The sequence below is a fragment of the Pseudorasbora parva genome, chromosome 7 (assembly GCF_024679245.1).
Source record: "Pseudorasbora parva isolate DD20220531a chromosome 7, ASM2467924v1, whole genome shotgun sequence".
NCBI classification, from domain to species: domain Eukaryota; kingdom Metazoa; phylum Chordata; class Actinopteri; order Cypriniformes; family Gobionidae; genus Pseudorasbora; species Pseudorasbora parva.
This window is the reverse complement of record NC_090178.1, coordinates 17,956,023-17,969,310: the sequence shown is the minus strand read 5'-3', so window position 1 is coordinate 17,969,310 and position 13,288 is coordinate 17,956,023. Positions and strand designations below refer to the sequence as shown.

Sequence of the window (13,288 nt, the reverse complement as noted above, 5' to 3'; positions counted from 1 at the left end):
TGCTGTATGTGTTTTGGCGCGTAACTCGGCTTAAACTATGCACGTCAATAATGACCGCTCAATTGATCATCCATAAGGTGTATCAATTAAACGGATTATCGACAATTAATCGATCGTCGATTAATCACTGACATCCCTAATATATATATATATATATATACAGTGTTGCCACAGTTACTTTGAAAAAGTAATCTGATTACTGATTACTCCTTTAAAAAGTAACTTAGTTACTTTTAAAATCAAGTAATCTGTAAAGTAACTAAGTTAGATTACAAGTTACTTTATTAGTTACATTCAGCAGTTGCCGACAACACCCCTGCCCCCTCAACATAGAAATGACAACCGTTTTTGGCAACACACTTTATTGGAAGTACATTTTTAACAGTTACGTCAACAATGTATCCTGACTAGAGCCCTGCATTTATACCTGAAGGCCCCGACTTTTTTACACCCCTTTTTTTAGGCTTCTCCTTCATTTTATTTTAATAATTAAAAGGAACAATGAGATGTACTGTGCTGGTGGAAACAACATGAGACCATGATAGCTTACGCCACTGTCAAGATATGGCTCGTGCAGGGTTAATGAGTCCGTTTCCATAGTGCAGCTGCTAGAGTTATGGCCTTTTTACAACTGGTTCCTTCATTCATTTTCTCTGACCAGGTATCTATCTGATTGCGAAATGACCAGGAGTAGGCCTAAATGCCTTCCGAGAGTCTTTCGAGACGTATTTAATTTCCGATCACTCATGAAAGCATTTCAGACGAAACCGGACAAATGTTAATGTATCTGGTTGTTTAAACCACATGTGTAAATTTTACTCCTGGCAAATAATTAAAAAATAAATGTGTGAGAGCGTGTTATGTTGTAGTCCGATAGATATGATGGTGCTACTGCAACATCGCTGCAAATGAGTAAAGCAAGCCAACGCAAATGGCCGTAAATGAAACTTTAAAATAAGTCACACAAAACACAATCATCTTCAATATAAATTAATGAGATGAAATGATCTTACCAGTGCTTAGGTCACTCTCTCGTATTGTGATCTTTGAATTTGAAATGGGCTGCTGAATATGTTACATACATAATACCTTAGTATATGTTTAAAGTGCTGTTGGGTGGATTAATTCATGTTATTGAATCTCAAGTTTTATATTAGTCTTTGTGCCTGATTGGTTAAAGGTCTTTGTGTGAGGTTCAAAGGGTCTCTGGAATGTGCCGGTAGAGAAAGGAGGTGAGAAGAGAGGTGGTGTCTGTCTAATGTCGGGACTGACTTCGAGTCTTCAAAAAGCTCTTAGCGACTCTGTTTCCTGATAACGATTTGAATTTATGCCTGTCGGTAATAAATGAGTCCCTTCTTCGTGAGGTTCTTCCCGCTGTTAGCTTGTAGAACAGAGAGGAAAGGTCATGTGATTCATCTTTTCCTTGTGCTGGTTTTGAGTTAACGCAGGTAAAGGGGGAGAGCTGTTGTCTCTGGGCCGTTTGGGCATCCTTGATTAGTTTTATGATCGGTTCAGGGTTCGGATCGGGGGTCTCTGGAATGCTTTGTTGTGTCGACTCACTGCCGGAATATACATATTCCTACAATTGGTTTAATTTGCCCACCTGTTGTTCATTTATCTGTTTGATTTGTCCCCTTTATAAGAGCTTATTTAGTTGGTTCAGATGTGTTTAATTTGGTTGGAGCTAAACTCTACAGGACAGTGGCCCTCAAAGAGCAGGGCTGAGAAGGCCTGCTTTACAATAAACTCGGTTAGAGAGCTACATATGGCAATTTATCTGTTCATTAAAATACCAACTCATTTGTGGATTTCTGTGCCGCTTGCATTCCAACTCCCTCAGTTATCATCATTTCTGAAAAGGCAAGCTAATGTTGATACTTGTTTTATTACGAATTCTATCACTTTTTCATTTTGCCAGAAGACTCTTCTTTTCTGCATTTGTTAAAAACAAGTGATTGTGGTTCAATATTTAGATTTAGATCAAGACTCTATATCAACCTTTCTCATTTTAACTAACCTAAGACACTCCTAAAGCATACATGCATCAAAGTAGCCAGAGCAAATGTTCTCATTCTCTATTTCCTACATTAGTAGAAGGAATGAAAACGAGCGAGCAAATTTGGACACTGAGTGTGCCAGAAGGGCTGTCACTTTTGTATAGTTTGCTCTTGCTGTTTAGTATAGTATCAAACGATTTAGAAAGAAAGACTGTGTTAACTTGAATGATTAGCTACACATCAAAAATCACTGATCCCAGATCAGGCATTAATAAACAGTGTTACCACTGTTTGTGGCGGTGCTCTCGAATCCATATGGTAAAGTCTGTGCTGCTGACATTGTGGCTGATCAACTGAATCCATTCTCTACTAATTTTTTTGGGCGGGCTAAGCAGAGAAAGGGGAGGTAACATTTCCGGTAATGATGTCATAACAGGAGGATTCAAGATTAGCTCATCTGAGCTCTCATTTTCTCAGAGAAGAAATTATTAAATAAATTTGTTTAGTTTTTTCCGCAAAAAAGTATAGTTTTCACTTCAAAATATTAAGATTAAACCACTATAATCAAAAGGACTATTTTAACAATGCCTTCACTACGTTTCTGTGCCTTGAAAGTGGTCATAACACTGCAGTCTATAGGGGGTCAGAAAGCTCTCGGATTTAGGTCTCACCGGTTTGGAACGACATTAGTATGAGTAATTAATTACAGAATTTTCCTTTTTGGGTGAACTAACCCTTTAAGTCCTATTTTTATATTAAAACCGCTTTATATTATACCGCTTTTTCATATTAAACTGTTATTTCCTTAACTAAAACCAGTTGATACATAACTGCTTGCACTTAATCTCTCTGACGCGCGGTGACGATCTGATAGCATTTAGCTTAGCCCACTAAGCCCAGTTCATTCACTATGGTACCAAACAAAGATCAAGTTAGAAGCGACCAAACACCTCCACGTTTTCCCTATTTAAATACAGTTACATGAATAGTTGAACGACCTAGTTTGATGACATAAAATAAAACGTGGTGCTTTTCTAAGCGACTCTGAAACATCCTCCCTCACATCTCCCCCTCCCCCCTGTTGACAGAACTGAGAGAGGGAGAGGGAGATGTAAGGGAGGATGTTTCAGCCGGGACTTTATACTGCGCCGAGTCGAAGTACTCTCAAAAGTGCTATTCCGTCATACATTATAGTTCTCCTTTTTAATCCGCTTAGAAAAGCGCCACGTTTTATTTTATGTCACCATACTAGGTCGTTCAACTATTCATGTAACTGTATTTAAATAGGGAAAACCTGACGGTGTTTGGTCGCTTCTAACTTGATCTCTGTTTGGTTCCATAGTGAATGAACTGGGCTTATAGTGGGCTAAGCTAAATGCTATCAGATCGTCACCGCGCGTCAGAGAGATTAAGTTCACGCACTCAGACGAGAGAGGTATGTATCAACTCGTCTTAGTTAAGGGAATCACATAGTTTAATATGAAAAAGCGGTGAATTATTCCTTTAAGACAAACACCTTTTAAGATTATGGTGTTAAAATAATGTGAGTAAAGAGAAAATAAATCTCTTAAACTTTTAAATATCTGGTGCCAGAATATATCTTACTGATGAGAATGACTCATTAGGTAAGTTTTTTCAAGGTGAAAAGTGCTCGAAAATGTATGTTTTTTTCTAAGGTACAGTTCTTTTTATAGCCCAATGATCATGCAGTGCTGAATGTTCCTTCATTCATCCTGAAGTACAAACCATATTATGAACAATGGTGAATCATAAAGATTAAAGTCCATACAATGTAATGAATAACATACACTGTCCCTAAATCACAATAGATGGCATTTTATTAAGGATATCTTTGGTTTACAGTACTGTTTGCAAATAATCATGTTAAGAAATCACAGTTAAAACAGAAATGTTATATTAAAAATCGAATTCTGGTCTGTGTATTTTGGGTGGTCACAGTTTGCACGTTTGGACGTTCATGGCATTCTCAGGCCAGCTGTACGAGTCCACTGCAAACTCATCATAGTCGGTGCTGTAGATGAGCGAACGAACAAAAGCCTCTTTATCGTTCGGCTCCGGGTGCAGGGTTGCCATTTTGTGTTTATAGGCGTAGTCCACAATCTGTCAGGATGCACATTAAAATGATTAGTATCCGTAAATAGTGACATGCATGAATCACAGCTGTGGTTTGAGATGTCATTGAGTTGAGCCCACCTTAACAGCCAGTTTGATAGAAACATCTTGGATGCTGTTGAGAGGAGGATACAGACGCCCCTCTGCTAGATCCTTTTCAGTTACCATTTCTGCTATAGTCTGTAAACAAAGCACAATTTGATGCTTGTTATGGATAGTGTCTAATTAAACCATTTGTGTACATGCACAAAGAGTATGAACCTAATTAATCTTCTGTTGTTTGTTTTTCTGATCAAATATTCCTCCCAGTTTTCCCACTGCTTACATACACTATATTGCCAAAAGTTTTGGGACACCTTTCTTTGGACTGCATTTATATGGACTGCATTTATATTTGCATTTATATTTTGCATTTATATTTTTATATTTTGCGAAACTTCTTTGCATGCACAAACTTTAATGACATCCCATTCTGTAGGGTTTCATATGGATGTTGCCCACCCTTTGCAGATATAACAGCTTCAACGCTTCTGGGAAGGCTTTCCACAATGTTTAGTATTGTGTTTATGGGAATTGACAGTTCTTCTAGAAGCATATTTGTGAGATCAGGCACTGATGTTGGACGAGAAGGCCTGGCTCGCAGTCTCCGCTCTAATTTATCCCAAAGTTGGATAATGCTGCTTAGCCATGGAAACCCATTCCATGAAGCTCTACACACTGTTCTGAGCTAATCTAATGGCCACACAAAGCTATTGACTCTGTAGAAAGTTGGCAACTTCTACGCACTGTGCGCCTCGGATTGTGCTGATCCTGCTCTGATTTTATGTGACCTACCACTTCACGGCTTAGTTGCTGTTGTTCTCAACTGCTTCCACTTTGTTATAAAAACACTAACAGTTGACTGTGGAATATTTAGTAGTAAATAAATTTCATGAATGGACTTATTGCCACTTATGTACCACACTTAAATTCACTGAGCTACTGAGAGCGACCCATTATTTCACAAATGTTTGTAGAAGCGTCTGCATGCCTAGGTGCTTGATTTTACACACCTCTGGCCATGGAAATGATTGGAACAACTGAATTCAGTGATTCAACGAATGTTGTCAATTTAGTGTACATACGACGATTGTTTAGACAGTAATACAAGTGTTTTTCTAGCCCAGAGATCAGCCAGATCCAGAACCTTTTTTTCCTTTTTCTTTTTTTTTTTTTTTACATTTAAACAAAAATGTTTTCATGAATTTAAATAAAGCTGTTAAAGTTTAAGTTGAATTACTGAAATACAAATAAAGCTAAATAGAAATAATATAAAAAATTCTATAACAATGACTAAATAATACTAATAATATAAAATGACTATAACTTTGACATGAAAAAAAGTTATACACACACACATGAATAAATTCAGTAATTGTATATAAATAATACTTAAAAAACACAGAAGGTGATAGAATAGCAAGTCTCTTGGAGAAATAATAGCCAGAAGGTCTTGCAGCTTTAATTAAACTAAAACTAAAGCACAGTCATGGTGCTTTATTGTGCTGCCCTAAAGATCTTTCTTTCTTTGTAAATACTTCTAGATCCCAAACTAACTTTTTGGCTCCATTATATTTACAGCTTACAACAAGTAACAACATGGGATAATTAATTACAATTAGCTGTGGTAATTTTCCAATTTAGAACTAATCAAGAAAGACAACAAAATTCTCCAGCTACCATCATCTGCAGTCGTTCATTGATCTGGTTGCTCATTATATCTTAGTTGCCTAATTTACATTAATTTCCTGTCTCTCTCCCTCTATTCCTCTCAGTTGGTTTATTTTGTGTACCACTTTGCCATTTCAGGTCACATTGGGTTGCTGCAGTAAGTGATTATAGACCTCCCGGAGACTCGATAGCACAGAACCATAACTTATTGAAATATATAAAGGCCTAGTACGACCAGCGGGGAGAGACATTAAGCATTCCCCCTGCTGCCCAATGCTGTTTGAAGTTCAGACATCCACATTGCAGCTCTACTGGAGTTGTCCACAGACTGCAGGAGACATGTTCCCGCTCGTGCTCTGAGTACATCATTCCAATTTAAAGCTTTAAAGAGATACATCTCCTTCACTGGCACATGCTGATATAACGTGGGCACGTAAGGCCTTGGCTAACCATTTTATGCTGCAATGGTATGTTTCCAAAATAACAGGGCAGTGGTTCATTGACATTCATAAACCACTCGCTTGTTTACACCGTATGATGCAACCATTCACTAAAACACTGTCTGGCTGATATCAGGTAAAACACAGAGGACAGCTTGACAGATAAGTTGAGCAAAATACAAGATGACAATGATTGCTTACAGTGATAAAATGGGAGATGTTCGCATACTGAAATGGGATTTTATGGTTTATTACGAGTATGTAAATATAGAGAGACAGCCAAAGTAAGGTTGGGAAAATATAGTGATTTACTGATTATGAATGTATGGACAAATATACATATGCACATTTTATTGTTTGTGTTATATTGTTTGTTATTTTTTGTGCTGTCAAACGATAAAAAAAAATGGACTAGTCACACTTTTTTTCTGCAAATCGTGATTAAAAACATTGGAGTTTTTATTATTTTGTTATTGTAATAATGTTACTCTTCGAATTAATGTAGAATCAACTATAAAGATATTGAATGAAGACCAGTATCACTAATTTCATAGTTATCAAACGGCTTTCTTAACTGCATAAAATAAATTAAATATAGATTATTTCTTATTAAAACTACAATTTTCTCTGTTTCCTTTGTTCTTTGGTTAACATTAATGACAGACATCACAGCAACTGGTTTATAGGATGGAATGCATAGTTAGAGCTTTATTGTATAATTTTAAATAGTTTAGATACTATATTCAATCTGTATTGAATCTAATGAGGATTTGTGTATTAATACCGAGCCCTAAGAAAGAGAGTGTGAAAGATGGATACAACCGAATAAAAATGAAAAAAATAGATTAGAGAGAAGATTTCCAGAAACACATATTGACATATTTAGGTAGACAGAAAAAAGCAAATGAGATTCGATCACCTCAGCTGTAACGAGGAAAATATCCTCAGAGATGTGTCTCATCGCACAAGCGGTGACGCCCAGACCCACTCCAGGAAACACATAAGCATTATTGCCCTGACCGGGGTAAAACTTCCGGCCATCAGGAAGGGTTACCGGATCAAAGGGACTCCCGCTTGCAAAGATCCCTCTTCCCTGCAATATAAAACAAAAAGCAAATTAAAAACCAAACGTTTCACTCTCTCACATAAATGTACACATAGCACTTCCTTCAAAAGCACCTCAGTGAGTGTGTAGCACTGCTCAGCAGTGCACTCCGCCTTGCTGGTGGGGTTGCTTAAAGCAAAAATAATTGGTCTCTTATTGAAGGACGCCATAGCCTTGATTATCTCCTCTGTGAAAGCTCCAGTGATAGCTGCCACCCCTGTGGAGATGATGAGAAGTATTTGAGCCCAATAGCCCTCATAGGGGACTGCTGGGACAACAGCAGTGTATATACACAGTCCATGTATTACCAATTAAAGCAGTGGGTTTCAGCTGCTTCACAACATCCTCAAGCTTCTTCATTTGTGCATGATCATGTGCAAACCTCTCTTTCTCGTGGGTGATGTGATCCCTACCCTTAATGCGGGACAGAGAGATGGCAATAGACAGAGAAAAAGACAGAGAAAATGAAAGCGTATCAGGAACATACAATAGCACATCTCACCACACTTCAAAATGAACACAGACTGTAAGAGTGTATAATCAGCCAGATGGGCAATAAAAACACAAACATTGCTCAGTGTGTAAAATATACACACTTAAAAATGTAAACAAGTAAGAAAGCATAAGTAATAGTTAGGGTTTAGATGATAAGGCTATAGAAAAGTAAGATTTTAAAATGTTTTTACAGAAGTCTCTTCTGCTCACCAAGGCTGCATTTGTTTTTAGAAATACAAAAAAGCTGTAATATTGTGAAATTATATTAAAATATAAAATAAATGTTTTCTATTTGAATATATTTTAAAATATTCCTGTGATCAAAGCTGAATTTTCTGCATCATTCCTCCAGTCTTCAGTGGTGTACAATTTTTTTTTTTAGGATTCTTTGATGAATAGCCAGCTCAAAAGAACAGTATTTATCTGAAATAAAACGCTTTTGTAACGTTTTTATTTGTGTCCTTAGATCCTCATAAATACTAGCCTGACATTGTTGAACAGTTGCGGTTTGTGCATAATTACTCCTCTACGGATCAAGTCCAGACCGAACTGCCCGAGCTCAAATGTTGTGGATGGGGCTGAGTTCGGCTGGCATCCAGGCTACATAAATACTATTCACTGCACCGTTAAAATAAAATCATGTTGAATTGTTACCATCTTTTCTGATGAAGTCCAACAGTGATTTTAATGGACAATCAATGCACAAGATTGAATGAGAAGAGTGTAAATTCCGATACAAATCACGTGGTTTGCTTAAATGTCAATCTTAATTATAACTTGTCACTAATGACGACCTTACCTTAACGATAAGTCCTTTAGAGTCCACCATCCAGATTTTCTTTATACACTGCTCACGAGGAAGCCCCTCTTTCTCCATCGCCATAATGATAAGCTCAGCTATACCCATTGCGGCCTGAAAACATAGTTAAAATTCACATACACCTCTAAAAACACCAACTATTTAAACTTCACAATAATTCAACTCAGTATGGGTTAACCACCATACAAAATACTGGAACAATTGGCATTTAAAACAGTTATATGTGGATCTGTGCAGCCAACACACACACCTCCCCTGCACCCTGAAAGACAATGGTATGGTTGCACATTTTGCTCTTGGTAATGCGAAGGGCAGCCAGTAGTCCCGCCACAGCCACTGAGGCAGTACCTATGGGAGAGGAAACACAAATATATTTGAGTTTCTAAACATTCAAGACATCAATGTGGAGTTTATATGGAGGTGAATTTCTGGAGGCATTGTTAATGGAGTAAGAAAAGCAGCTGTTAATAGATTCTCACCCTGTTAAAGAAGATAATGTTATATTGAATAACGGGACCTTCAAGTAAAAACGGCTGAGAATCAGTGGTCTAGACACCTCGAAAATGTGCAAATTTGTTTTTGACATGTGAAACGAGCACTGGCAAGAAAGTCCAATATCAACAGCTCCCATTTAAAATAAATTGAAATAGGACGATCAGCTTTGCCTGCTCGCTCCACTCCAGTGGACACATATGGTTAACTCTGTGAATGGTGATATTAAATTAACATGCACCATCCAAACATTTGACTGAAACTCAATTTCAAACAATAAGATTGTGCTGAAGTTGCTGATTGGAATGTGTCTGCAATGATAATGCAAAAAAGGATAGAGTGAGAGAGGTGGTTGGTCTCCCTATCGAAACATAAATATAAGAGGAGTTTAAGCAACAGTAGGAAGGAAAATCAGAGTGAGAGATGTGGTCTGAATGAGTAACTTACAATCAATGATTTCAGCATTCGCTCAAATGGACTGCACTACAGACTAGGAATCAGCTTAAAGGGATACTTCACTAGCCTAGAAATCTAGACGCACCCTAGCAGCAGCAAATCTAATTTGCCCGGGAGTGTCGTCTAGCAACTCTTAATACCCTTCTGAGCTGTATTCCCCTAACTCTTGCCGGGCCAATCACATCGTGTATAAAGTCGGTGGGCGGGGCCCTAATGACGAAGGCCGAGTTGCGTTTGCGTGCTTGTAGTAAACACAGAAACTGGCGAACGGCGGTCCATCGAATCAGCTTTGACCGCGACTCTGGAAGACTTGGAGTTAAGCTTTTCTCTGAGAAAAGAACAAAGAACGGCACTGAAGTCATTCTTAGAAAGGGAAGATGTGTTCTGAGTTTTGGTGACCGGATACGGCAAATGTTTAATCTATCAACAAGCTCTGCTTCACCTTCGTTGTTTTGGTTGGTTGTGCACCGTATCCTATCGCGTGCAGAGGGAGTTTGAAAGACAACCGTTTATCCCGCCCCTCGGATTGAGTCCTGTCAATGGTGAGTTTGCAGACCAAACATCTTGATGTGGGTCTGGCTTGTCAGGCTAATACTTCACCACTGGAAAGATGAATGTGTATTTAAATTGGGTAATTTATGTAGTAGAAATTTAACATAATTTTAGAAGGTGCCTTCTACACTGAGAAAGCGCATGTGGCTCGACAGTGGCTCTACAATAATTTTATGAAGCAATGAGAATTAGTTTTTGTGCGCAAAAAAAGAAATAATGACTTTTATAGTGATGGGCCGATTTCAAAACAAAGTTACCGTCTGAGACCGCTACCGTCGAACCATTATTGAATAAGCGTATTGATTCATGATTTGGATCGCCAATGTCACGTGATTTCAACAGTTTGGCAGTTTGACGCTCGACCCAAATCAAATTCGAAACTTTGTTTTGAAATCAGCCCATCACTATATAAGTAGTAATTGCATTTTTTTGCGCACAAAAACTATTCTCGTCGCTTCATAAAATCATTGTAGAGCCACTGTAGTGAGATGGGCTTTGTAACGACGTCTTTAGTGCCTTTTATGGGTCTTGACAGAGGAAAAGACATTGAAAAGACAAAGGCCTTTCTGAGCCACTGGAAAAATATCTTCATTTGTGTTCCGAAGATGAACGGAGGTCTTACGGGTGTCGAACGATATTAGGGTAAGTAATTAATAAAATAATTTTCATTTTTGGTTGAACTAATCCTTTAAAAAAATATACTACCGGGTTTCTACTGATACAAAGCTTAATGCTAATTGCTGAAGTAACACTTTAAGCATAACATTATGACTTTTAATTGACCTAAATCATAACTTATACTGTAGGTGTTGTTTGTGCTTTCATAATTTAGTGCAAGAGAGACTAAAAAAATGTGTGCGAATAAAACCTCTTTTAGTGCCAATACCTTGGATGTCGTCATTGAAAGTGAGGTACTTGTTGCGGTATTTACTCAATAGACGGAAGGCATTGGTGTTGGCAAAATCCTCAAACTGGATAAGGCAGTTCACTCCATACCTGCATAACAGAAACATATGTATACAGTATATTTCTTCAAGAACTCAAGAAACACAACACATGAAAGATAATATCAAAGGAATTACAAAAAAAAAAAAAAAAAGATAAGTACAAAGAATCCTTACAAAATGGAAGTTAAAATGGCAAATCTTCGCAGGCTAGTCTCAAAAATGAAATATAACTTTTATCATTTCATATAAAGTGGCTAGCTAATGCACTTCACTTTAGCCTGCAGAGGGGGCCATCCAACTGCTCCTCAAGCCCATCATAGATGGGGTAGTTCAATCCTGGAGGTTTTTTTCCTTCTCACTGTGGGCCTGAGACTGTTATTTTTTCTTCTTAGTTGTTTCCACAGCCAGACACAACTCTCAGTGGTCAGAAAAGAAAATTACACTCCTTGTATGATCAGTTAGCTAAAGGCCTTATCACATCATTAGTTCAAGCCGTGGCCTCTAACTCTCCCAATTAAAAAAATAAATTGCTAACATGACTATTCATAATCAATAGCCAATAAACTGCACTCCCATGATTGTGTTTCTCTTCAGAACAGCAACTTTGAGAATGGACTACAGTGGCAATTCAGTGGTTTCTCATGTTATATATCAGCAGAACAATTGAAGGAATAGAGCAACTAACTGATTCCCAAATGGGAAATAGAGAGCAGAGATCCCCATCAGATTTTGATGAAATATTAGAGGTCACAGACACCCAAGCATTGAAAACAAGATGGATAAACACTGTAGTGTGGCCCCGTAGAGAGCCAGCCTGTCACTCAACCCAGTGTAAGAAAAACAGAGCTCTGCAATGCTGCACAGAGCTGCCGTGTATACATATAATTCAAGCACACACAGGGATTCGCTCACTGTATTCACAATGACAGTTGTCTCTTGAAGCATCCATCTGTTTCCCTATTGCTGTCAACGACATTATAAATAGAAAAGACAAAATTACAACAACAAAAAACTACAGAAAAGTATCTATATAACATGTGCATAACATTTCAAGTTAGTCATGATTGTTTTCCGAAAGCAGTAACTCTTTTGCACATCCATCATTCAAATCACATTGGTTCAGCAATTGAACTGGCATTAATGACTAGAATTTTTAGAACTGTAGAATTAATCTTTTCGAGATTTAATTAATTAGGTTTAGGTTTATTTAAGTTTTGACCAGGCAGGATATTGCAGCACAAAAACCTGAAATGTGTCTGAAATAACATATTCAGAAACAACCAAAAAAAAAGTAAAAATCGAATAATTCTGACCTAATTATATTATCATTACATTCTGTCCAAATACACAGAAAAAAATGGCAGTTATAGACGTCATACAATCAAACACCTCAGTTATTTGTAAAGCAATTTAAGAGCATGTGGGATAAAAGAAAATGTCTTTTTGTTTTACTCTTGGGCATTATAAATGTCCTGTGCTGCCGTGGTAGATAACTAGTGTAAAGCCACAGACAGGAAGCAATGCAGTGGTGATGAACTGTCCTTAACTTCGTCACCTCTCTCACTCAGCGATGTGTGTGTTGATGTCAGAATACCTATTATACGGCAGCAACATTTTTGAACCTTCTCTAACTCATCAGAGAGACCTTTAGGTAATCCACTCCATACTGGTCTAGCATACCCCAGAACTGGCTGTATACAAGTCAAATATATTTGCATTAAAACATCACAAGGGAGACTCGCTCTTTTATTTCTAATCATGTAATTAAAGTGGGCATCCCACAGGGCTGGACTGGTAATCTGGCAATCTAATTTTCCCAGTAGGCCGACGCACTTTGGGGCCGATAGGTTATTTATTTTATGTATTTTTTGCCACTGACTGGCCCATTAGGCAGCGACCGTGGCCCATTGGTTTGTCATCTTAATTGATGGGCCAAAGCGAGAGAGACCTCCCCTCCATATTAGGCACATTTTTTTTTTCTATTTATTTATTCATATTTTTATTTAAGCACATGGAACTGCAAAAGGCTAATATCCGCACAGCGCAGCCGCTGACAAACGTACAAACACATTTATGCTGCTCTATAAACGGCACTTTGACTTCGAATTTTGTTTTATACATCGTGTGGAATTGGAAGATTA

General features: G+C 37.8%; 1 protein-coding gene across 1 annotated transcript in view; it reads right to left on the bottom strand.

The window, feature by feature from the left end:
* Positions 1-3,817: 3,817 nt before the first annotated feature.
* me1 (malic enzyme 1, NADP(+)-dependent, cytosolic) overlaps positions 3,818-13,288 on the bottom strand; it is a 109,009-nt gene continuing 99,538 nt past the window's right edge. The window contains exons 7-14 of the mRNA XM_067448384.1: positions 11,087-11,196; positions 8,951-9,048; positions 8,680-8,793; positions 7,694-7,799; positions 7,460-7,602; positions 7,200-7,373; positions 4,212-4,310; positions 3,818-4,118 (exon numbers count right to left, since the gene is read on the bottom strand). Coding sequence (XP_067304485.1) covers positions 3,951-4,118; positions 4,212-4,310; positions 7,200-7,373; positions 7,460-7,602; positions 7,694-7,799; positions 8,680-8,793; positions 8,951-9,048; positions 11,087-11,196 — 1,012 coding nt within the window. The 3' untranslated portion in view covers positions 3,818-3,950. The remainder of the gene's footprint in view (positions 4,119-4,211; positions 4,311-7,199; positions 7,374-7,459; positions 7,603-7,693; positions 7,800-8,679; positions 8,794-8,950; positions 9,049-11,086; positions 11,197-13,288) is intronic.